The sequence below is a fragment of the Mandrillus leucophaeus genome, unplaced genomic scaffold (genome assembly GCF_000951045.1).
Source record: "Mandrillus leucophaeus isolate KB7577 unplaced genomic scaffold, Mleu.le_1.0 Scaffold875, whole genome shotgun sequence".
NCBI classification, from domain to species: Eukaryota; Metazoa; Chordata; class Mammalia; order Primates; family Cercopithecidae; genus Mandrillus; species Mandrillus leucophaeus.
Window position 1 is genome coordinate 978044 of NW_012109530.1, and position 26990 is coordinate 1005033.

Below are 26990 nucleotides of genomic sequence, written 5' to 3' on the forward strand. Positions count from 1 at the left end.
AACAACTATTTACATAGTATTTACATTATATTAGATATTACAAGTAATCTAGAGATAATTTAAAGTATACAGGAGAATGGGCATAGGTTATATACAAGTACTATGCCATTTTATGTAAGGGAATTGAACATCTTTGAATTTTGGTATCCTGGGGGTTCTGAAACCAACTCCCCACAGATACCAAGAGAGGATTGTAATATTCACATTCCTGAAAACAACATGAGGATCTCTTCCTTTTTCATGATTTGCAAAATCAAATTTGAGAAGACCCTTATTGTTTTGGTACCTTCTTCCATTTTATTTCTTTTGCATATGTGAACTACTTCAATTTCTGGCCCTTCCAAATGATTCAGTTTCTTATTTTATAGAACATTTCCTGTTAATGTACTTTCCAAATATGCCTGGCACATGGTAAATTTTGACTCTCTATTCTGGAGGAATATCAAAAATTTGGACTGTGTCATCTCCAGAAGGACATACAAGTTGTTGACCTTGCCATGTGATGGAAGGCAGTGTTCTGATTTTCTTAATTTCCTTGAATATGTGCCATGGAAGCTTACCATTATTGCCTTCAACTATAGTTATTTCACAACATTTTATAAAACCGAGAAATTTAGTAAAGTCTGAAAATGAGCGGTCAGTAAAGGGCATATTCAATCAATGCATTGTATAGTATTATTTATGATAACACAATACATTATATAGTATTGTTTATTATAACACAATATACATTCTATAGTATTGCTTATTGTAACATAGTCTCATCTGCTTTATCACTAAACTAAGTGATCTAGGAGGCAGAGGCAGTTTCCTTCACCTTGGCACCCAAAGCCTGATGAATTATAGGCATTCAATAAAGATTTAATAAAGTGAACTTTATGGTTGAGCAGATTTTTTGTAGTCAGTCACCTCTACTAAAGCTCCATATATTCTTGAAATTCTTGGAGTTCTTGGAGAACAAAAGGAAAGATAATTTTCTATTACTAGGACAGAATAAAGCATGCTCATTTGTTTTAGGTGTACATTTTGATTCTTCCAATGTGCAGCTATCAAATCAACCATTAGGATGGGGATGGCAAGGGCGAGTCATACTGGTTTGTTTTAATTCTAGAGAGCTTGTTTCTATGTGGTTCACAATGTGATGTTGCTCACTAGAAAGTCTCAGGATTAAATTTGCCCTTTCCCAGAAAAGCTCTGAGTACAAACGTGTTTAATTCAGAATTTTCAATCAGTGATAAAGAGGACAATATGCTTCCTTTTTTAAAAAAGGTAATTACTTGAAGTGGTTAATGAGTTAAGAACAAAGAGCTGCTTGAGAGTTATGTGTAATTTAGATATTGTGTGCACTAGTATGCTAAAATGTCATTTGTTTCTCCTTTATCCATTTTCCCCTCTAGGCTAGTCTGTTCTTGCTACTAGTCTTAATAAATGATAAAATCAGAATCTCAAATGAATTGGAGATACTTTATATAATATTTAATAATGAGCTGAAAAAGAGACCCAAATATATTCACTTTTTGAGCTACAATCCAGTTAACCATCAGTCCTTGCCAGTCCTTTGTTACTACGAAAATACTATATGAAACTATTCCTTATAGAGTTACCACTGCTTACCAAACTCAACGTGTTTTACATAAGACATGCTTACCTCAGAAATTTCTCTTTTACAAAATCTGACAACCTTTCACAAGTGCTTTTAAACCAAAGAGAATTTGTCAATATATTTAATTTCGTGTTTAAATTTTGGTAGTAACGTTGAGACCCTCAAACTATCATGTAAATCTTCTGTTTGCAAGACATAATTGGAGAAAAGATCAGCACAACTCTGGCCGCTCACTAAATTTTAGATTGGAAAATGGCATTTCTTTTACCTTTGTCCAGATATCCTCTTAAAGTATACAAGGAGGGGTAGGAAAGAAAGGTAAGATTCCCAGAACCATGGTACCCTCACAGGGATAGCCTGCCATATGTCATAGAGGACAGATTCTGAAGGAGAAAATCTGAATGACTTTCAACAAAATTCCTCTCCTTTCAAAGCTCAGGAAACTCACATCTCAAAACATAGGCAAAGAAATGAAAGGAATAATCATTATATGGTCCATTTGTGATTTTTTTTTTTCATTGCCCTGAGTGGCTGAATCCTGTAGTTTGGTTTTCTGGATATTTCTTCATCCATAAAGATAATAAAAATGAAATTTCATAGAATAGCTTCAGCTATAAATGGAAGTAAAATGCCCAACAACTTGAACTCTATGGGGGAAAAAAAGTTGTCTAGCGGCCATCCTTAGAATTTTTTTTTACCTTAGAATTGTTTTACTAGAGAAGGTATAAATAGAATTGAGATGATGTAAGTTAGATGTCACCATTTCCAACAATGAATATTGTAAGAAAAGTCAAATAACAATGGATATAATAGGCACTATATCTGCCTGAATAGTTATTGGATGATTGAGATTGAATTAATTTACACATAATTTATCACACGAATGTGATCTTAGGTATAATTGCACCACATCTTGTCAGATCTGACTTGCTTTTCTCTAAAAACAGCATATGCTACTCTTATGACAAAATAATCTTAGATAGAAGAATGCTAGTTCTTTAAGTCATTAAGTTTCTAAAAATATACATTTCCACTAGCAAAATGATAAAATTAGTGCCCCCAACTCACCTGAAATTTTTTTGCACGTAGATTACAAACATTAAAGCTATATACACGTTGGTTCCTTTTTTCCTTTGCTTTCTCTTTTCCTGTTTGTTTCCCTAAAAAAAAAAAACCAGTGACAGGATTCAGAAAAAAAATATTTTTAACATTCTCTCCAGGGCCATTATGAGGAATTTTGTTGCAAAAATGATAATACCCACTTTTGTGGGTCTGACATGTAGAGAATGAGATTCTAGGTTATTCTGGCAAGCAAGGCAAGTAAGATTATTTTAAAAAATAGTAATGAAATCTGCAATCCTCAATTCTACAGAGATTATTGTTACAATTAACTTTTAAAAAACTAATAATATGTGAAATGAGAATAGAGAAGTAACTAAAGGATACCAGGAGGGGTAAGAACAGATGGATTTATTTTTAAATAATAGTTCTAGCTTTTGAAATAAACAAAAGATACATTGAATTAATCCAACCACTCTCTTCTACTTGCCATCCTTAGACTCAAGAAGAGAAATAATGTATGGTCCGAATTATTATTATTATTATTTTTGTATATGTGGAAGCCTTTTCTGTTTATCAATAGAAGGAAATAAAAATATTCTGCCAGAAAGACACAGTGCTAGGTGTTTGTCAAACATTATACTTGTTAATCTTCATAAACTCTGGATGATTGAGTTTGTCCTGCCCACTTTACAGAAAGGCAATGAAAGCTCAGAGAAGTTAACTGCCTTAAATCATAGAACTACTAAATAGTGAAGCAAGAAATTAACACCAAGTTCATCTGGTTCCAAATTTCACACTCCTGAAACCCTGATAGATCTAATTTTATGTTTCCTGAATATTTACAAAACAGCAACAATTTCAAAAATTCTGTAATTAATTTTCTGAATAATTCACTGGAGATTGTAGTCTACCCTCAGTGAGCTCCCCGTGACTGGGTGTAGTCAAGCATTGAGTGTTCATCTGATAAAATACCCGTTTTGTGAGTGCTTAAACTAGGAAAACCTTTAAGGTTCCTTCAAATCCTGTTTCTAATTGATAACCAAACTGTGCACCTGAAAGAGAAGAAATTCTCTGTGATGACACTTTTTCCTATACCACGATCCCTTTACATGGGACCTGAGGACAGTTTACTCATGGCAACCTTAGGTGGGTAGACATCACTCAATTTGCGTCAGAGTGGGGAATTAGCAGCTCCAAATTCAAACTGAAAAAGAAGGTAGTCAATCACAGATGCATGACACTAGCTTACACAGATGTTCTGCTTTCCTCTGACTCACTCTTTGAGGCTTGGAAAGGGATAAACTTTATTTTAATATAGCAATTGCAATACAGTCATACCATAACTCATATTTTTATATTATGCCTTTTCTGCCTTGTTTTATGCCTCCGTTTTTGACCCAACCTTTGGATTGTTCAAGAGCCTCTAAAACAAAGGAGGAGGAGCTGAGAACAAGATCAACTTTTTATTTTTAATTTTTGTGGGTACATAGTAGGTATATACAGTTATGGGATATACCAGATGTGTTGATACAGGCATGCAATGTGAAATAAGCATATCATGGAGAATGGGGTATGCAGCCCCTCAAGCATTTGACCTTTGAGTTACAAACAATCCAATTACTCTTTAAGTTATTTAAATGTACAACTAAGTTATTATTGACTATATCCACATGTTATGCTATTAAGTAGCGGGTATCATCCATTCTTTCTAATTATTTTTCGATATTATCTCATCCCAGTTAAGATCACTTTTGGACGAAAGGTTGAAGTGTGTATTTCGAAGGAAAAGTAATATTGTTATAAAAGTATCGAACAAAAGACCCTCAATATTTTTGCAAAACAATAATATTTTGCTAGCTAGGGACAACACTGTGGTTCCCAAGATAGAGTTGAGCATGGTAAAAACAGAAAGATTTTTATCAACTTACTATCTCTCTGATAAAGCTTCGGTTGGTGTTATGGAACTTTTACAGCCCATAAGAGTAATTCTCACACTAGATTGTTTAGCTATTAACTTCCTATTTTTTTATTTTATGATCTTTATTATCTTTGAGTTGTCTGAGGGCTGTTGAGCTTGTGGCTGGGCCCTAATATTTGACAGTGAGATTTCTTCGAGTTAGAGAATATATAGAAAAAAAGACACTATTTTGTCAGCATCCCTGGCTTAGCAATATTCTAAACCACATAGGTGGTTCTAGTTGGCCATAGGGATAAGTACTCATTAGGGGCCAAAGTTACAAAGATCCTGCAAAACAACATACACCTCTTTATTATTATTCTAAAAATAATAATTTCTGAGTGAAATATTATTTGAAAAATTAGCCAATGCCTTGCTGCACAGACTTTAATACATTTACAGATGATGCCTTAGTTTCTGAAAAGGACACCAGGTTACCAGCTGTACTATAAAGAAGTCTGAGGAAAATGGAAGGTCAGGTTAACTGATATAACCTAATCAAACAATCAACTAGTCTCACATTTTCCATTTCATTTGGTATCCTATTTTATAACAATTCTTTTGTCTTAACTGGAATAAGTCTAGGGATGAACACTACTGCTTTGCATGGTGTGACGGTTAATACTGAGTGTCAACCTGATTGGATTGAAGGATGCAAAGTATTGATCCTGGGTGTGTCTGTGAGGGTGTTGCCAAAGGAGATCAACATTTGAGTCAGTGGACTGGGAAAGGCTGACCCACCCTTAATCTGGGTGGGCAACATCTAATCAGCTGCCAGGGAATATAAAGTAGGCAGGAAAATGCAAAAAGGCGAGACTGGCTTAGCCTCCTAGCCGACATCTTTCTCCCATGCTGGATGCTTTCTGCCCTTGAACGTCAGACTCCAAGTTCTTTAGCCTTGCGACTCAGACTGGCTTCCTTGCTCCTCAGCTTGCAGACAGCCTAACGCAGGACCTTGTGATCGTGCAAGTTAATACTACTTAATAAACTCCTATATATGTATACACACACACACACACACACACACACACACATATATATATATACTATTAGTTCTGTCCCTCTAGAGAACCCTGACTAATACACATGGCTCCATTTGGTAATAGTGAAAGTTATTATCCCTAATAAGGAACATTTGAGACATCATCACAGATGCAGAATCAACTCAGGTATGAGAGTTGAAAGAGCAGAATGGATAGAACAAGGCTACTGTTGGCAAAGGGTAAAATCAGTTGATTCAAGAGACCTTGTCATGCAGAATTGATGTGAACTGTTTTTAATGTCATTTATTTGTTTATTCTTGTGCTGAGTATTCATACTTTAATACTTGAAAACATTTATGTCTCAAGTATTTATCTTTGGAAAATGTATTCTGCTTTCAAATCTATCCCTTTCTCTTTTTTTTGAGACAGGGCCGCTCTGTCGCTCAGGCTAGAGTGCAGTGGCGTGATGACGGCTCACTGCAGCCTTGTCCTCCTAAGCTTAAGCGATCCTCCCACCTCAGCCTCCCTAGTACCTGGGACTACAGGTGCACCCCACCACGCCTGGCTATTTTTTTTAAATTTTACTTTTTATAGAGATGGCTTTTCACCTTGCTGCCCAGACTGTTTGTCTTGGCATCCTAATGTGCTGAGATTATAGGCGTAAGTCACCATGCCCAGCCTGCTTTCAAGTCTATTCTGCTTTCAAAGTTAAAAATTCCCTAATTCCCCTGTGAAAATGAAAACATGGTGTAGTGGAAAACTTCAAGATCCGGGGTCAAACCTTGACTGTCACTTACTCACCATGTGACCTCAGGCAAACTGTTTACCTTCCCTGAATTTATTTTATTTTATTTTATTCTATTTTATTTTATTTTGTTATGTTATGTTATGTTATGTTATGTTATGTTATGTTATGTTATGTTATGTTATGTTATTATTTTGAGAGAGTCTCACTCTGTTGCCTGGGCTGGAGTGCAGTGGCATGGCCACAGTTGACGGCGGCCTTGACCTCCTCGGCTCAAGTGATCCTCCCGCCTCAGCCTTCCAAGTACCTGGGGCTACAAGCATGTGCTACCATTCCCCACTAATTTTTGTATTTGTTGTAGAGAAGGTTTTTCCCATGTTGCCCAGGCTGGTTTTGAAATCCTGGGCTCAAGCGATCTCTCCACCTCAGCCTCACAAAGTGCTGGGATTACAGGAATGAGCCACCATGCCTGGCCACTTAACCTCATTTTTAAAATAAGTATAATAATCCCTTCCTTGTTCATAGAACTAAGTGAAATATTTGTAGGCAACATAGCAAAGAAGAGGCACTCAACAGATAGTAGCTACTATTGTATGGGTTAGATTATGATCTGAAAACTTCCTTTCATGTTCTGAATTCCACGAAATTTGTAAAAATGAGCTATTAGTATGTTTTTCAAATTGTATAGATAGAAAAAAAGGGTTCCATTGTCATATAAGTTTGTGAAATGCCACATACCATCCCCCTTTTCCCTTGGTAAACAAAAGTTCATTTAAACATAATTAATTGTGTTGAAAAACCCCAAAGTAAAAATAAAATGTTTAGCTTTATGGAACCAAGGGTCTTTTAACTTATTTGATCGTGGAAACATTTCTTCCTGGAAGATATATTAACATCCTAAGAACTTTCTTGTATTCACTTAAAGAAATAGCAAGTGTGTGGCCGGGTGTGGTGGCACATGCCTGTAATCCCAGAACTTTAGGAGGCCGAGATGGGCGGATCACCTGAGGTCAGAAGATCGAGACCAGCCTGGACAACATGACAAAACTCCGTCTCTACTAAAAATACAAAAATTAGCTGGGCATGGTGGCACATGCCTGTAATCCCAGCTACTCAGGTGGCTGAGGGAGGAGAATTGCTTGAACCCAGGAGGCAGAGGTTGCAGTGAGCCGAGATCACACCACTGCACTCCAGCCTGGGTGACAGAGCGAGGTTCTGTCTCAAAAATAAAGAAATAAAAATGAAAGAGAAATAGCAAGTTTGTGACTGTTAAAATGCCAGAATATAAAGAAATCTTCAATATTAAAAAAACTGAATAATCTGTGATACCTGGATATAAAAATTAAGGCTGATTTGATTTTGAACAGCAGCAAGACAAGGCAAGATAAATGAGGAATACAGTGAAAGTGAAAGATAACTGACTAGGGCCAAGATTTGGCATTATAATCACTTTCAGTTGTTTAGTGTTTTAATGACTTAATTCCAAACTGCCTTTGGAACTAAGGGTATTCAGGATCTTGTTGAAATTCTTAGTGCAGTTGTTTTTTTCCCTGATGGAGGGAGACACAGTATATCAGTATAGACCTACGATTCTGGTTGTACTCCTAAGAAGCCAAGATGAAATAAGGTAAAACATTTGGAGGAAGACTGTGAGGGTATTGCAAAACTCACAATATTTGAATTCTTACATTTTAGGAAGAACATCAAATTTGTTTTTTTTTTCCAATGGCCATAAATAGTGCTGGAGTTTTCTTAACACTTTTATTTATGTATGTATTCACTTCCTCTGTTAAGCTAGCAATTCTGCATCACTTCCTACTGTTCTATTGGGATGTCACCTGTAGTCCTAGGAGACAGAAAAGGGACTGCGAGACTAAAGGATTGGGTTTTTAAATTACTTTGAAAGCAAAATAAGCAGAAAACATGGAAGTTGTTACTTCTGTTTTATTTTATGAGCGTCCACTTTATCTTTTTAAGTAGAAAAATATTTTATTTTAAAGCATTCATTTTAAAAAGTTGAACATTAATCACAGACAAGTTCTGAGGAATATTGTGAATTGTAATTTATCGATGATCTAGCTGCGGTTGCTTTCAGATTTGTCTCCATATCCATATGAAAAATAACATTTCACAGTTATTGCAGTTAAATATAGCCAAGTCTCAGAACAGTTTCTAAAGTTGAATAAAGATAGGCATTTAAATCATCTGATATTTACTGTCCAAATCTGGCCTTTTCAGTTATCACAGTACTTAGAATTTTCAGGTAAACTTTTTTTGCTCATTCTATTGACTCTTGTTAACATTTATAGTGAAAGACAAACATTTCACCTATCCGGATAAAATATATTCAGCTTCCTGAATTGTTAACATTTAGAATAAAGGCCACCTTGTTTTGATACCCATTACTACTTTCAAATTGCATTATACAATAAAATGCAAACATGAGTTATTAATTAACAGGATCTGTTTTGTCCAAACGTGCAACAGTAGAGGGATTTTTCAACATTCTGCAGCTGTTACCTATGAAGGAAACACCATTCACTTTACTAAAAGGAGCTGCACAAGTACATATGTTGTTATAGACGAAAATTTAGTGTTTCCTTAAGCAATGCTATTTCATAATGGATTTCACATTGAATATAATAAATGTTACCAATGCTGCCTAATTTCTGTCTCTAGGTTGTTTTTAAAAGAGAGGATGATTAAAGTTTTCAAGGCAATGTGGAGTGAAGGTAGAGAAAGAGTTGTTCATGAAAGACACAATGTTTAGCAAGGTCATAAAGAAATATGCCCATATATGCATATCTATTTAAATGTTCATTTACATATTGTATGTGCATCTCTGTATACATGTTGTGCCTGGCCAGCATTCCTGTGAATATAACCTGAAGGAAGTACCATAAAATGACAAAATAAGAAAAACAATAAAACATACATATGAATGACTACGATAGACGGTATAGAAGGTAGGCCATTATTCACAAATAATGCAATAAATCCTTTGCCCATCAGATGTTTTTACCTAGATTTGGGGCCTTTAAAACATCAACCAATTATGGTAAATGTTTAACTGTAGGAGTTCAGGCAGACAGCCAAATTCTGGTTTCAAAGCTGTTGCTAGTTTTAGCTTAAAGATTTTTTTTTTTTTTTTTTTTTCATTTTTAAGCAAGAACATTTCTGGATACCGGTTGTGCTCTATTGTGGCTAGAGCCGCTGGAATTTGAATAAGTGAATTGGGCAGCACATTGGTCCTGAAGAAATGGGCCTGGCAGTATTACCTGAACGTGGCAAATAGTAGGCTACCAAGAGTCCTAGGGAAATACTTCCCATTTATAACTTAGCTCTACTTACCTAAAGCTAGTTTATTCCCACAGACACGAAGAGTGAGTGGTTTTTCTTAGCCAAGCTCCTACAAAAAACAGCAAGGTTGGGGGATGGGAGCACATGGAATGTTTATGCCTTTTGTTTAGGAAAGCCAGGTGTCTGAAATACATACATGATAGCCAACTCCTCTGCTCCCCTCCCCCAGGTTTACTTATTTTCTTAACAAGCTTATTGACGAAATTATCAATCTGCATGTAACTGTTTTGAACATTGGCCCTTCCTTAGAATATCCCTACCCTCTTGTTGAAGCACTAACAAATAGGTAGAAGAAGGGGCCCAGACAATCCACACGTTGGATTTGCAGCCACTAGGATATTTCAGTCAGCTGCTAAAGTCTCTTTGGTATAGACAAGGAGGGGGCGACTGAAGTGACTTTTCTTAGTCCATTTCCTCTCCTTCTCTCCCTCTCCCGAAGGTATTCCTTGGGTCCCTTCCATTTCCCTCTTCACAGTCCCTCCTGAGCGGTCCCAAAGCTTCAAACCTTGTTCTCCAACCCCCTTTCCCTAATGTCTCCCAACTACCACCCCCTTCCCCAATCAAACTCCCCTCCCGGTCACCACCAAAGCCCGGAGAAGTGGAACGCACACAATGCCTCCCTTATAGGGCTTGAGCTGGGAACTGAGCATGCTCAGTAGCCAAAGTAGATTTTTTTTTTTTTTTTTCTTTTGGTCGCAAGTGCGGCATCTCTCTCAGTCCCACGCCTCTCTTTCCTCAACCCCTATCCCCTGTCCCCACCCCCAGCTCCCAAATCATCCGGCTTAACCCGTTCCGCACCAAAGGCCCACGGAGTTCTAAGGTGCGGATAATTAACCCGACTCCTAACCCGGCTAAGTAGTCTCACTTTAGGCTAAAGCCTCACACTTTCGCCTTAAAGCCCCCGGCCCCTTACGCGCAGACAGGTAGGGGGAGTGCGAATACTACTGGATCCTAGGAAACTGGTTCCCAAGAAGGCTCCTTCCAGGATCGACCGCTACAGAGAAGTATTCCAGGAGCCCTCTGTTCTGCGGGGTGACAATTAGCCAAAGGTACCGTACCCGTGATACAAAATCCAAGTATGATTGTTGCATTTGAATGTCATTGTTGTTGACTCATTCCTCTCCATCCTGTAATTATTCAATTCCGCGTAGGCTCGACGACCCTATCGATCTCCCTCGGCCCCCCTCCCCCAGGCTCTCCAGTGTTTCTTGGCTTTTCCTGGCTTCTTGGTTGCTCTCTCAAAGGAATGCCCCGCGTGTGTGTGTGTGTGTGTGTGTGTGTGTGTGTGTGTGTGTGTGCGCGCCTTCGTTATTAGGGGACTGGAAGAGAAGAAAAAGGCTCGAGTGTGTGTGTGTATGTGGTGGGGGGATGAAGGCAAGCGCGCCCTTGTTAGAGGACTGGGGTCTCCACGCCTGAGGAAAGGGGTCGCTCCTCCCTAGGGAATGTTTTAGGCAAAAAGAGGGGGCGGATACCGGGAGGAAAGCGCGCTGTCTTTCTGGGTGTGTGGGTAGAAGAGGAATCAAATGGGCATGTCTGGGTGGGGGACGGGGGTAGGAGCTCAGGAATGTGAGGGGGTCGAAGTGGTCGAGTGTTGGGAGGGAGGACTGCTTGTGTGCGGGGTGAGGGGGGAGTGGAGAGCGGGGGCGGGGATTCAGCGCGTGTATGTAAAGGTGCAGCCCGTGTGCTAGGCTCTGGGTGCGCGCGCGGTGTCTGCTCGGGTGCGCGCGCGCGCCGCTGTCCGCCTGCCCGCCTGCTGGGGCTGCTCGGCGGGTTTGACGGGCGAGCGGGCGCGAAGGAGCTCTGTCCGGAATCACACAGAGACCATCGTGGAAACAGCAGCGCAGGTCGCGGCGCCGCGGGCCCTGCACAAGACGCTGGGCTCTAGAGGTGGGTGAATTTCCAGCGGAAGCTGCACAAGCTGCCCCGACACGCGCTCTGCCTCTTCCCCGCTCAGCTCAGTAGCGCGTGTGCGTGCGTGTGTGTGTGCGTGTGTGTGTGTGTGTGTGTGAGAGAGAGAGAGAGAGATCGCGCGCGCGCGCACGCGCGCGGAGGGGGCAAGTAGCTTATTATTTTTAGTTTGAGTCCTGTTCGTTTGGGGCCGGTCGAGTGGCCAAAGTGGCCGAGGTGGCTAATCCTGCCCTCCACCTCCCACTTGCCTGCCTACGGCGCGGTCGCATGCCGCTGAGGACCGGAAAGGATCCGGGTGTCCTTGGCATCGCTGCCCCCCCATACCCCGGGCGACCAGGGCGGCGGGGCAAGTGTACTGGTCTCGGGTGGCTCCGGCTGTCGGGCCGCTTGGCTGGGTTGGGCTATATTTTTACGCCCCACTCGCAGCCACTTTCTGCAGACGTGGATCTGAGGCTCGGGGCAGTGGCCCGCGGGCTAGTCGGAGACTGCTGGCGCTCGGCAAGACTAGGAATACCAGAGGAAGAGCCGGTGGGTAACTCTAAAAGCTCTGCAAAGCCAGGCGAGCGCTGCTAGCGCGACTTTGCAAGGTGCCTAAATGTTGAGCTGATTTTTGGCATAGTGAGAACAGGATTTATGTAGCTGGCCGGGGAGGGAGCACAGGCAAGGGGGAGCCTGGGCCGCCGCTCGCAGCCACAAAACCACAGGGTCCCTCTGCCCGTGGCAAGCAGGTCAGTAACACCCTAGTGCCAACGTCTTCGAGGCGGCCTGATCTGGCCATCTCTTCCTCCTCACCCACCGCACGCCTGGGTCTAGAGAGGTCCACTGAAACTCCAGCAGCTGCCCCTTGTGGGACGGGAGCGCGTGGAGAAATGTGTGAGCAGCGGGACTGAAGGCCCCCGCGACATCCCGCGCGGTACCCCGCCTCCGCTACACGGCCCGCCAGGCTGCTGCTTGGGTCCCTGACGCGGAGGGGGCTGCGCGCCGGCTCCGGGAACAGGGATGCGGCAAACATTGCGGTACGCGCCAGGGGCCCCTCCAGCCTCCTCGCCACCCGCCCGAGGTAGCGCACCGGGGGTTGCAATGGCCGGGTCTCTCCGCGAACCTCTACCACTTCCATCCGAGCCTTAGGCGGGCCAGCGGGGTTTCTTTCCCGAGTGAGCTCTCCGGGAGCCACCTCGGCCCACCGCCCTGCAGCCCATCAGTGGTCTGCCCTCCTCAGGCCGCCTCTCTCCTCCCAGTCGCGGACTGCCAGGCGCTGCACTCTGGTGGATGCAGGATTTGATTTTGGTAGGGCTAGATTTGTTCAGTCCTGGTGGGTCGTGGGAGCCAAGGGTCTTTCAGGGCACGGAGAGGAAGACGGAGAGACCGAGAGGGAGACGGACAGCTCCCAGCAGCCACAGAGAAGGCTCTTGGTACCCAACTGGTACTTTGTGGGCTTTTTCTTTTCTTTTTTGCGTTTTTCCCTTGATGTTTAAATGTGCATGTTTCGGTGGTACCACGCGAGTGTGAGGCTTTATTCGCATGCATTCAGTGCCCCCTTTACTCTCTTCGTAGCTCCCCTCTCGGAGCTCTTTTTCTTCCTTTCTCCACATTTCCATGGTCTCTTGCCCTTTCAGTACCTCTTTTCCTCTCTCCTTGGTGGACCAACTGGACTCTTTCTCTCTCTTGCCTGCCCCTCCAGCTGCTTGTGGCTTCCTCTGTTTCACAAGAGCTGCATTTGGGAACTTCCTGGCTCGTCCTAGTGACTTTTTCCCCCTTGCTACTTAAAGTAGAAATTGCCAGGAGAAGGAGGGCAGCTTCTTATGCATTTTCAGATTTGTTGAGATTCCTGGTTCTTGTTTTTGTACTGAATTCAGATTATAAGGAATTTTTTTTTTTTTAATTTTCTGCGTTTGGTTTTTAGTTTGGTTGCTTTTGGGTTTCTTTGTTTTGAGGTGGGTGGGGTGGTGCTTTAGTAACAAGAAATGACTCAACTGAACCAAAATAGCTGTCGAAAACCACATTCATAACAAGGCAAAAAATATCAAGTGAAATTTTGATTTTACAATGAAAGTTGCTTTAGGTGATGTCATAGTTAAGAATTATGACTTCTTTTTTGCAATGCCAATCATGCTCTCATGGTGAATAGGGGAAATGCACGTCTATATGGCAGCCAAATAGCATCTCAGCAGTGCTGGCTGTATTCTGAACCAAACTACTTAAAATGCAAATCCTCCTGGGTCATGGCTAATGGATTGTCTACCTTGAGACATGTTCGGTTTTACCACTAGCTGATTCCTCGTGGGCAAAATAAACAAAGGAGTTTCTGTGTGACACTTCTTTCTTTGCATCATTTCCTTATTGTGTGTCCCTGGGTATTCTACGTATTTAATTAATATTTGGAGGTAACAATATTGAAATTACACCCAGCTTCCCATTCACGATGGAAAAGACTAACGTTGCTAAAATAGCATCAATAAAATGCACGCTGCTTGTGTCGTTTAATCTTTTCCAGGAAGCATTGTGTATATTTGTATATATATGCAGGATTTAAGGACCCGAATACGATGGGTTATTTTGCTAAGCATTGAACTCTACCAACAAGTGATTCTTTATGTGTTTATAGTCAGGGACATGGGGTGGTAATATTAGGAAGGACGGGTGGGTGTTTGGAAGTGATGATTTTAGGACGAAAAATGTGCTGTACTGAACATATTTGGTGCTGTAGAAAAAGCTACTCAAAGATTGTGATGTGTGAACTCCTCTTCCTCAGCAGTTTCAGTCTGTGGTCAAAGTAAAAGCGATAAGCAGTTAAGCCGACGATCAGTCGGACCTGGGTTCAAAATGGTAAATAAAGGTGTGGGAGAGGGTCAGGGAGGCAAGAGAGCCAGTTCTCAAAGTGGAAAGGCTGCCTGGAGATTAGCTAAGCAATGCAGGAGTAAGCAGGTTACTCTGCTGCTTTCAGAGGCTCAAAGACAAAAGGCCTTTTGCTCCCTCTTTGGGAAATGACTGACAGGAAATTAGAGACTGTTTACTTACCAGAAAATAAAAGTTGGCCATCCCTTACTCAGTTGTTTTTCTAGAACTGCACAGATTCATCTGTGTCTTTGAAGGCAGCAGTGTACAGGAGTAAACTGATTGACAGAAACGAGCTTACCTATGGGGCTATAGCACAAGCAAATCTCTTCCCAGGTCACCGTCCCTTGGTCTTTTAACAGTCCCTGCTACAGCAGCCCAGTCCTCCCATTTCCATCCTCCAGTGAACTCTGGGCTCTAATATGTTTTGTATTCAGCCTCTCTATCTAGCTGAAGCTTAGAGAATAGATACCCACTAATCAAAATGGCTTTGTGGTGCAAACTCGATGGCATACTTGATGGTCTTGGTCATTTGAAGTGCAAATAGGAAGCTTAAGGCCTGTGTTCAAGGGCAGGGTTTGATGGTCCACGTGGAAAAAATATTTTCAGATTGTAAGATTTCAGCATGATTAATAATATATTTTCCTATTGTTGGTTGTGTGTTCTGCACATGTGAATTTTGTATAAACCACAGGTATGGAAAATAAAATGGATGGCAGTTTTGGTGGTTATTATTGTTTGACTGAGTGAGAATATTTGGAGGTTTGGTTGCCTTAAAAATACAACTCTGGTAATTATAGCCATGTGTTCACTATGGTATGATTTAAATACAAGTAATTTTTCAAGTAATGACCATTGAAAAAATGTTTTCTTTTTATTTTTTAGATTATTTCTCTTTATTCAGAAGCATACAGTTGTTTGCTGATTGCAAGAAGATGTTTCTTTGGCTGTTTCTGATTTTGTCAGCCCTGATTTCTTCGACAAATGCAGATTCTGACATATCGGTGGAAATTTGCAATGTGTGTTCCTGCGTGTCAGTTGAGAATGTGCTCTATGTCAACTGTGAGAAGGTTTCAGTCTACAGACCAAATCAGCTGAAACCACCTTGGTCTAATTTTTATCACCTCAATTTCCAAAATAATTTTTTAAATATTCTGTATCCAAATACATTCTTGAATTTTTCACATGCAGTATCCCTGCATCTGGGAAATAATAAACTGCAGAACATTGAGGGAGGAGCCTTTCTTGGGCTCAGTGCATTAAAGCAGTTGCACTTGAACAACAATGAATTAAAGATTCTCCGAGCTGACACTTTCCTTGGCATAGAGAACTTGGAGTATCTCCAGGCTGACTACAATTTAATCAAGTATATTGAACGAGGAGCCTTCAATAAGCTCCACAAACTGAAAGTTCTCATTCTTAATGACAATCTGATTTCATTCCTTCCTGATAATATTTTCCGATTCGCATCTTTGACCCATCTGGATATACGAGGGAACAGAATCCAGAAGCTCCCTTATATCGGGGTTCTGGAACACATTGGCCGTGTCGTTGAATTGCAGCTGGAAGATAACCCTTGGAACTGTAGCTGTGATTTGTTGCCTCTAAAAGCTTGGCTGGAGAACATGCCATATAACATTTACATAGGAGAAGCTATCTGTGAAACTCCCAGTGACTTATATGGAAGGCTTTTAAAAGAAACCAACAAACAAGAACTATGCCCTATGGGCACCGGCAGTGATTTTGATGTGCGCATCCTGCCTCCATCTCAGCTGGAAAATGGCTACACCACTCCCAATGGTCACACCACCCAAACATCTTTACACAGATTAGTAACTAAACCACCAAAAACAACAAATCCTTCCAAGATCTCTGGAATCGTTGCAGGCAAAGCCCTCTCCAACCGCAATCTCAGTCAGATTGTGTCTTACCAAACAAGGGTGCCTCCTCTAACACCTTGCCCGGCACCTTGCTTCTGCAAAACACACCCTTCAGATTTGGGACTAAGTGTGAACTGCCAAGAGAAAAATATACAGTCTATGTCTGAATTGATACCGAAACCTTTAAATGCGAAGAAGCTGCACGTCAATGGCAATAGCATCAAGGATGTGGACGTGTCAGACTTCACTGACTTTGAAGGACTGGATTTGCTTCATTTAGGCAGCAATCAAATTACAGTGATTAAGGGAGACGTATTTCACAATCTCACTAATTTACGTAGGCTATATCTCAATGGCAATCAAATTGAAAGACTCTATCCTGAAATATTTTCAGGTCTTCATAACCTGCAGTATCTGTATTTGGAATACAATTTGATTAAGGAAATCTTAGCAGGCACCTTTGACTCCATGCCAAATTTGCAGTTACTGTACTTAAACAATAATCTCCTAAAGAGCCTGCCTGTTTACATTTTTTCCGGAGCACCCTTAGCTAGACTGAACCTGAGGAACAACAAATTCATGTACCTGCCTGTCAGTGGGGTCCTTGATCAGTTGCAATCTCTTACACAGATTGACTTGGAGGGCAACCCATGGGACTGTACTTGTGACTTGGTGGCATTAAAGCTGTGGGTGGAGAAGTTGAGCGACGGGATTGTTGTGAAAGAACTGAAATGTGAGACGCCTGTTCAGTTTGCCAACATCGAACTGAAGTCCCTCAAAAATGAAATCTTATGTCCCAAACTTTTAAATAAGCCGTCTGCACCATTCACAAGCCCTGCACCCGCCATTACATTCACCACTCCATTGGGTCCCATTCGAAGTCCTCCTGGTGGGCCAGTGCCTCTGTCTATTTTAATCTTAAGTATCTTAGTGGTCCTCATTTTAACTGTGTTTGTTGCTTTTTGCCTTCTTGTTTTTGTCCTGCGACGCAACAAGAAACCCACAGTGAAGCACGAAGGCCTGGGGAATCCTGAGTGTGGCTCCATGCAGCTGCAGCTAAGGAAGCATGACCACAAAACCAATAAAAAAGATGGACTGAGCACAGAAGCTTTCATTCCACAAACTATAGAACAGATGAGCAAGAGCCATACTTGTGGCTTGAAAGAGTCAGAAACTGGGTTCATGTTTTCAGATCCTCCAGGACAGAAAGTTGTTATGAGAAATGTGGCCGACAAGGAGAAAGATTTATTACATGTAGATACCAGGAAGAGACTGAGCACAATTGATGAGCTGGATGAATTATTCCCTAGCAGGGATTCCAATGTGTTTATTCAGAATTTTCTTGAAAGCAAAAAGGAGTATAATAGCATAGGTGTCAGTGGCTTTGAGATCCGCTATCCAGAAAAACAACCAGACAAAAAAAATAAGAAATCACTGATAGGTGGCAACCACAGTAAAATTGTTGTGGAACAAAGGAAGAGTGAGTATTTTGAACTGAAGGCGAAACTGCAGAGTTCCCCTGACTACCTACAGGTCCTTGAGGAGCAAACAGCTTTGAACAAGATCTAGGTCATGTAATCTTACTTCATACAGAGGACATTTATTTAATGATGAAAGTGCCTTTTGTTGACTTCTAACTTCCAAATACTATATTATCAATAGGCATAGAGGCAGGTGTTTCCAAGGGTGTCTCATTAACTGTAGCTGCAAAGATGTGTCAAGTAGAAGAGAATATGTTTAATAGATTTTACTACATAAAACCTATACTGTGGAGTCCTGTGGGGATACTGCAAACTCTGTTGCCAAAGGGATGCTTTATACACGTAATACTGAATTTAACCTTAAGAGGCAAATCTGTTTTGTATCCCAATGCAAAACCTTCGTCTCTTTGTGCTTTGTAAAGCAAACTCAAGAAAACTGGTACAGGTGTTTGTACCTCAGCTGGGTCCTTTATCTTGCACGTAGATTAAGTTGGTGGAACTGGAATAATCCTTTTGATTTGTGGCATTGTAACAACTCCGTGTAAAGATTATCTGAAAAGTAAAAAAACAAAAAAACAAACAAAAAAAAAGCATGCAAAGAGAGAACATTTGGTAGTATTTGTAAATTGGTAACCTTTATGGCCTGCATCTTGAAACTGCTGGATTTATAATGTTAAATTGTGCAAATACTTGTTTAAAATATAACATGCATTACATAACTATAAAATAAATTTGAATACTTTAAGCATTACCTGTCTATACATAAAAATCTAAAAGAAAAAATCAACGTGAGTTAGATAGCATTTGTGATGATCTGAAGAAATATGTGATGTTTATCAGAATTAAACATGGCTCAAATTAAATTAACACTAGAGTTTGTTCTCAGTTAGGTGAAATACCCACAATCCTTAAAGGTTGTCCAAAATAAGCAGAGTGCTTACTGTGTGAGCGCACCCAAAGCTATTTTTGTAACATAATTCATATTTATGAAGTACTTTGTATACTAAATAGAAAAATGTGTACTCCTTAATATGTATTTAATATGCCTGACTTGTTTTCCTGATCACAGTGAATTTACCAGTAAGTATAATTGTAGACAGAAAAAAATATACTAAACTGAAACAAGCTGATGTGTACAGAAATATTCTGGACTTTGTGATCAGGTGTAACTTAAAAACCAAAAAAAATTAAAAACAAAAAAAAGAAAAAAATACAAAAGAAAAGTTAACTCTGTGCTATTCTTGTGAATTTAGCATATTATCTTCAGATTTGTTACCAACTGTGCATTTAAAAATAAGTTCCTTAGTTTTCTAGTATTGTGTCTGGGGCAGTTGTTATTTGCCATCAGTTGTCTTGCTTTTCGGGATTCTATGAGCTTAATTCAAATAGTTTTCGCTACAAGTATTTAAAAAATAATGAATAAGGTTAATAGTTATATCTTGTATGCATCAGTATCCTGTTCTTTCATCATTCAGACCACTATCAGATAATCTAGTAGAACTGTAAACATCATGGTAATCTTGGCTATGAAAGCCACACTGTAAAAATGCTTGCATTGGTTTCAGATGAGTTCACAGTCTGCAACTACAAATGATACGCCCCTGTGTTTGCTTTTGCTAAGATCTAAGTCAAAATTTGTTTAAGGAATAAAGTAACTGAGAATGGGTGATTTCGGAACTTTTGTAGGAGCTCCCGATTAACAAAGTGATATTCAGAAACACATTGTCTTCCTGGCCTGCCTGCATATATATATATAGATATATAGATCTATATAGATATACATATATATGTGTGTGTGTGTATATATGCGTGTGTGTATATATGTGTGTGTATATATATACATATATGTATGTGTGTGTGTATATATATAGTGTGTGCGTGTGAGTGTGTGTCCCATCTTTTTTAATTACCTTATAAATCAGTAAGATAACCAAGAAAGTAAACATAGCCATTCCTCATGATTGCAAGTGGCATATTTTTTTGTTGCAGCTTCCAAAATGATATTATGTTTATAGTTGCAGTAGCTGTTCCTTTACTAATCACTAATTTCAGGGCTTTATGTGTTTGTTGCAAGACAAAAAACAAAAGAAGCTTGGCTTTCTTGGGTGTGTGTGTATGCGTGTGTGTGAGTGTGTGTATATATATGTGGGTATATATTCATACATATAGATAATTTGGAAATCTTTTTTAAATAGCAAAAACGTCTCCATGTGTATGTGCTGGTGCTCTTAAAACTTTAGTGTGTAATTTTAATTTTTATGATGTCTGTGAAAACTTTATATGAATATAAAATAATTCAAACAAATAATTGCTTTCTGATCTTGAAAGAAAAGACAAGATGTGTGCCCAACAGCTTTTTTCATCCACAGTTTCATAAGGACTTTTGATATGCCATTACCATGCATGCACACATCCACGGATTAAAGGGCTCCTAATGTATACTGACAGGATAAAGATACAAAGGCTTCAAAGAAAGTGCTTTAGTTTAGTCTGTCAATAAAGTATGGCTTGAGGGATCTTAAATAGACACTTATAGGAGGAATCAGAAAGTTCCACTCATGATCTGGGGATAATAGGTCATTTGAATGATACCTTTTATTCAGTGTGGTGATGTTTTGAAGATGTTTCAAGGTTTCTGCAGAATTCTCAATGGCAAGAGTACCTGCCACCATCTCAAAAGCTTGCTGTAGCATATCGGCTATCTCATACTCTTCTGCTAAAAGGTATCAATGTTCATCTTTTTTAAAAAAAGTAATTTAACGTACGTGGTTATTTGGAGGTTCAAATTGTAAATGAAAGTAACAAATTCTTGGTTAAGGCTAATATATTTTCCTTAACTGAAGTCATTGTGCCTACATTATATAGTGTATACAATTTTGCACCTGTCTTTCATTAGTTCTAGTTGTACATTTTATGATAATGTAGTTAGGTATAAGTTCTGAGTTGAGTACAAGAACAGTTAAAATACTGTATCTACATTGTGTTGGCTTCAACTATAACCTTGATGTTAGTTTAACCCCTTGAGGTATGATATGTACATCAGTACAACATTTTCAGTGGAACTCGGATGCAAACCTATAAAATCCAAGAAGTGCTCATTTCTAATGTGGTCTGACACATCGTGGGCTTCTTGGCACTATGTTCATGTGTATGGACTATGTTAGAATGATTGCAAACAAATTTAGATCTTATGAAATCAGTGAAGGGGTTGAGATAATATATTGTGTCCATGTAATATAAATCAAGTTTTAAATTATTTTTTTATGAAATCAATAAAGATGATTCAATTCTTTAAAAGTAAGTCTTTGTGTAATTTTATGAGAAAGCAGCTATTAAAGTAGAGTGATTCAAGTCTATAAGGCAATTTATATTCTATATTTAGTTTTTCATTCTGAATAAACTGAAAAAATATATTAATTAGAAATTTATTTAAGACCATCTTCCTTTTGTTGCTTTTTTTAAACACTTACTTTTTTTTAAGCCATAAAGATGCATAAATTATACAGGACATGACCTTATGAGTAACATCAACAGGTATTTCAGAAATAACAGAACACGTCTAGAAATGTATGGTGGTAATATTAATCTATAATATTTTTTGCATGATTTGTACATTGACATTGTATGAAATGAGCACAGTGAGGTTTTTTTTGCTGTTATTGTCGCATCCAAAGAGTTGGAGAGAAACTATATTAAGAATGTATTTATAATCACTATTTTAAAATAAAGTAAAAAAAAATTGTATTGTTTTTACCCTGATTTGATTATTAGTATTTTAGGTTAATTTGTAAGAGAAAAATCAAGTAATGCTGTAAAAGCTAATGTAAATCACAGAAAAGAACTGTTTTAATGACTTTTGTTTGCTTTTAATAACATCAAGGTATTAGAATTTATTAATTGCCATTTTTATGAAAGTATTAATAAAATTGTTTGCTACAATGATATTTCTGAAGCCACAGTTTGTTAAATATATTTGTCTTTCCATTATTTTTCAGAAAAAATAAAGCAGTAACCAAACTGATCATTTCACCCAGATTTGAGGGTAAGATATAGCTTTAGAATACTGTTTGTATTCAACTTAACTGCTAAATCTCTGTTAAAAAAAAAATGCTTTCTTTAGAAACATATTTTCAATCTGTGTTCCTTCCCACTGGCAGCCCCTTTGGAGAAGAGTCAGACAGTGCCAAGATCAACATGCTTTGATTCTTGCCCATTCTTTTGAATCAGTTGGATTCTGACATAACTTCAGATAAGCAAATCTTAACTATCTCAACAATCTTAACTATCTGCTCAAATACTTTTAGAAAACCTTCAGTACCTCTGTATTCCATTGCCAGTTTGCATGGTTACAGGTTAGTTACCCACTTTATGGAGTGAATTGTGATTTGTATTTGGTTCTTTTAAAGATGACCAAAATTATCAATCCGTCACTTTACCAAAATTATTACTGTTGTGGAAATGAACTAATTGCATTATGGTTAACTTGAGGGCAGAAAGGAATATAACTGACTATATTGCCCAATACAGTGGGTTTAAGGTTCATATATTTATGGTAAGACAAGTAAAGACAGAAACAGAGAAAGAGAATATAAATTAAGATTGTTGTTGCTTTACACGTATACATAGGTATGCTGAAGGTGTGAACAGTATAGATAGCCTATACAAGGACTTTTAGACTAAATGCCTTATGCATCTGAGGAGATACACTGCAGGATTGTGTTATTTTATTTATTTATGAGTACTGAGCACAGAGCTTTGGGTTCCAGCCACTTCTGTTATGTAGACAAGTGGCATCAAATCAAGGTTTGGCATCATTTCTCGTGCTCTATCCAATTAGTCACTGTGGTCAGATGGGCTGAACTAAAATAAAATATCCTGTTTGTGGCTTCACTTACCGAGAATAACTGGTGACATATATCGAGTTCACCTGATAATTGTTAACTCTCAATTTCAGATTTCCTAAGGATCTGTTCTTTATTTAAAAGCAAATGGGAAGTCAAATGAATTTTAATAACTTACTTTGTACAAAACTGCCCTTAATCTAATTTTGAATTTTATTTTGTTTTATTTATTTATTTATTTAATGTCTTTTCAGTTTCTACTGGTTGATAGGATTGTGTTTTAAAAGGGGGAAATCAAGGAAGGGAAATTGTGTTGTTTTTCTTATATGAAATGCCTTTTTTTAATTTAAAAAAAAATATTTTAACCTGTTGTTCTTATGTCTGCAGGGGGAAAATAAATTAGGGCTCTGAGGCATTTGAATATTTTAGACCAAATAATTGCTATTCAGAATAAAGATTCAAACTTCTCATTAATTCATAATTAACATTTCCACTGACAAGAGGACCCAGAACCAGGAAAGAATTACTCAACCCTCCACTTTAGTTTACTTTTGTAGACACTGCCTAAATAGAAATAGAAATTCTGGTGATTTCAGTAACATCAAAAATGACAAATTACCTGTTTAACTTAAAAAGGTCATGAATGAGGCCTTCAGAGAAATAATGTTAATAATATAATGAATAACCATAGGGCAGTGCCTTTAAATTAGCTATATGAAGGAAATAGTCTTTTTAAGCTCCTGAACAATATATTTCTCTTAGTTGGCACCTCACAAATACTAGGTCATGTCAGATGCTGCTGGTTAATAGCTGAAGGAAGGCATGTTGTGCAGTGGACATTGCTCATAGAAGTGTTTGAAAATCATAGTAAGCTTTGTTCTCCCTGCTAAGACTTGCTATGTATATTTCCATCATTGTTTCATGTAAAGTGAACCATTGTGGTAAACTTTTGGAGTTGATATGGAGTAACTTTAATGCTGTTTTCACAAATAAAAGTTTTTTCTTATAGGTCACATTTGTAGCCATTCAGTGTGTTTATTAGTGTGAAATTAGTAAAGCTCAAGTTCAAAAAGAAATGCAAATAATCTGGTTTTTAGCTGATGCAATCATTGTATTAGTTTACATGTCTAGGCCAGGTCTACCTACACACATACACATGCGTACATATAAGAAAGATAGAGGGTAATATGTGCAAATAGTGAATTATGCACAAAGGGAATTGTCTAGTTAATGTAAACAAAATATTTCTACCTTGACCACCTAGATTTTTCAAATCCAAGTAGATTGGGACCTAAATGTTATTTGTCCTGTTTTTTTTTTTTTTTTTTTTTTTTTTTCTACACTTGAAATTAAAACCTGACCACTTTGTCATATATAGTAGAAATGATGCCCAGTTTATCTCCCAAGACTTCTCTGGATTTCAGTTATGTTTGTTGTCTTCAGATTTTATTTTGATTTTCTTTGTTAACATTTTTCATCACTATCATCCCCAAACTATATGCTTAATAAATGTATAGTGCTGTGTACAATTTTCAGGCAACCAGCCCGTCCAGGTGCAAATCAATGCTGCTACTACCTTTCACAAACGTTATTCAGAGAACTGTATGGGGCATTTAGAACCAAAATAATCCCAGGATGAGGATTGAATTAGAAATTATTGGAACAGGTGTGGGTTTTTTTCCCTTAAAGAAGGAAAAGTTGTTTGAAGATTATGACTAAAGAGCAGGATGAGAACAAAGGAGTATTAAGGGAAAAAATATTTATTTATCAGATAGAATTCAGAACTTAAATACTGAATAAAAGTATCGCAAAATAAGTCAAATTGTAGATTTCTTTCTCCTTATTATTTACCTCAGCTTTATTTCTTTTAAACAGATATGAAATCTAGGCTTTGTCAACACAATAGTAGTTTATGGTTTTTATAGAACCCACTGGTCAATTAAAACATTTAGTTACCTTTGCAACGCCTATGGATTTTTTTTTCCCTTGATTGACTGACATCAAGGATTGACTGAATCTCAAAGCCTCCCGATACAGTTTTAGCTGTTAAAAAATGATAAGTAGCATTTGTGTTTAATGAGAATAAGAGGTGAAAAATGCATATCACAGAAAACCATCATGATAGGGAGCAAAATAAATGAGTACAAACATTTGCGTTCCCAGATACAAAAACTTGTGGTCAAAAAGCTGCTAGACCTTTTGGGTTGTTTTCAGAAATCTTATTTAAAAAAGAAAATATCAAGTGCCTATTTCAGAAGCTATTTCCTGTACGAATCCCCAGGAAGCCATGTATCTGCCATGGATCCCCTTGTTCCATGGCAGGATGTGTCACATTTGCCAAGTCCTCCCTGCTGGAAATTTTTCTCTTCTGCTGTTACAAACAACCAACACTGTCTATGGCATGGGCTAGCTTAGGGAGAATTTTTTTCACTGTTTTTTGGTAGTTAGTGGTAATACACGCAAAAAATCTAGGAGTTTCAATACAAGCGTATATTCACCTTTGTAATATTACCATACTAGAGAGCATTTGGGTCTTGTATGTTTTACACATTGCATCTTTGTTTTTATTCATCAGTTATCCTCTAGCCCACAGAAGCTAGTAGTTATTTTATTCATCCCTCTCTTTCAAAGTAGAAGCTAATCACCATCCTGAAATCTCAGTTATTTATAGAAATGATCATCACACTTCTACGTGCCCATTTCCTTCTATAACTTCTAGAAATATAGAAAATTTAGTACAGTAAGTGATGGATTTAAAAGGAAGTCCTACTGACACACAAAAAAATCATGATATGAAGACAGAGTGACTTACCAGAGAAAAACAACTTTAGGAAATCATTTCTTAAGTTTTAGATTTCCTTGCTTTGCAATTAGACTTCAGTGCCTTCACTTTTGAGCTGGACCCAATGAAATCAATTTTCACTCTGGGGCCACGCAATAACTAGAAATGATATTGCTGACATGTGGGCAGGTTTGCCATGTGTTGCCATAAACATGGCTGCTATTTTCTCCTTGCACTTTCTACTTCAGAAAATATTCATTCTCTCAGATTTGGCACAGCTGCTGAAATGCTGCTGTATCAATTCTCACCATGAAAATTCAAAAAGAATTTTTTTTCTATATGTAACTAAGCAGTTACACAAAAATGCGTATTGGAAACTGGATAAAAACATCAGGATAAAGAAGATAACTAGTGTGTTCATAAGAAAAGAGGGTTTTAAGGAAGCGAAATGCAGGCATTTTATTAAAAATTACATCTACCACCTCCCTTTGAACTTGTCGACTTTTTGAAGACTCCAATGTATGCGTTATAAGGGGAATAGGACTCAGTTTATATGCAGCATTTTCACTCTCTGCTCATTCTTCTTGGTTGCCTAGCCTGTGCTGCAGTGTAGAACGTGTGAACAGTAACTTTGTTTTTAAATCCCAAATGCATATATGATTTCAGTTGCTCATTTGAATATTAACACATTGGACGTGACCAGTTTCTAACGTAATATTTTTACTACAGCCAATTGAGACTTCATTGAATAACCTTATTTCATCTGAAACGTTATCAGAGCAGGGGTAAACTAAGAGGCTGTTGGTCAGTTTCAGTGTTTAAAGGCCATCACAGGAAAATTGAGTATTTGAGCATATGTACTCTGAATTTCCGAGTCAGATTATTTTCTTCTCTTTTGAAAGAGTAACTAACTAGGGCTAGCGAGGGGAAGTGACTTGCCCAAGGTCATAAAATTATTACGGCCAGTCTGGTCTAGGACCTGATTCTCCTCACTCACAGGACCATGTTATTTTCATTACACTGCTTTGTTTGGAAGTTCCGGAGAGGAAAATGAGCATCTGTGGGTGAGGCTTCAGGCAGACATTCCAATGCAGCATAAGGACATTTTCTGTAAGGTTTTAGAACGCTCTATAACTGGAATGAACTAGATACAAAATACAGAGCTCTTAGTCCTTAGAAGTGTTCAAGCTGAGGATGGTTCTAACAAGGAGGATGGATGTTATTCAAGAAAATTTATTTGAATGCGAGCTTGGACTAGGTGATCTTGGGGGACACTTGAAACTCTAAGACACTAAGGATTCTCTAGTGTATACACTGTAATCATTTACCCAGAAAGTCAAAACTATCAAATATGTTTCATCCAGAATATTTAATTAATTGATCTTTGTAGTTTAATGCCCAGCAGATGATCTCTACTAGTAGAAAAACAAATTAATAACCCCCCAAAATACCAGGTAGGTATTAGGCATCATGATAAAAGGGACATAGAGTAAAATCTCCCCCAGTATGTAGTGTTTGTGTTTTAAGTGTCAGCATTTCAAAACGAACAGTCT

At 38.6% G+C, this 26990-nt stretch overlaps 1 protein-coding gene across 3 annotated transcripts; it reads left to right on the top strand.

The window, feature by feature from the left end:
* The first annotated feature begins 10388 nt into the window (after positions 1-10388).
* On the top strand, positions 10389-23668 carry SLITRK4 (SLIT and NTRK-like family, member 4). Of its 3 annotated transcripts, none has more exons than XM_011969131.1 (2): positions 10389-10759; positions 15339-23668. In XM_011969131.1, exon 2 carries the CDS (start codon positions 15389-15391, stop codon positions 17900-17902), a length of 2514 nt encoding a protein of 837 aa, XP_011824521.1. In that variant the 5' UTR covers positions 10389-10759; positions 15339-15388; the 3' UTR covers positions 17903-23668. The 3 variants fall into 3 exon arrangements, with proteins under 3 accessions (XP_011824521.1, XP_011824522.1, XP_011824523.1); XM_011969132.1 differs by lacking the exon at positions 10389-10759 and adding an exon at positions 11290-11597; XM_011969133.1 differs by lacking the exon at positions 10389-10759 and adding an exon at positions 11977-12146.
* Positions 23669-26990: the final 3322 nt, after the last annotated feature.

Bases quoted from the DNA above. Each gene is read 5' to 3' on its own strand.
- SLITRK4 (XM_011969131.1), top strand. From the start codon at position 15,389: ATGTTTCTTTGGCTGTTTCTGATTTTGTCAGCCCTGATTTCTTCGACA.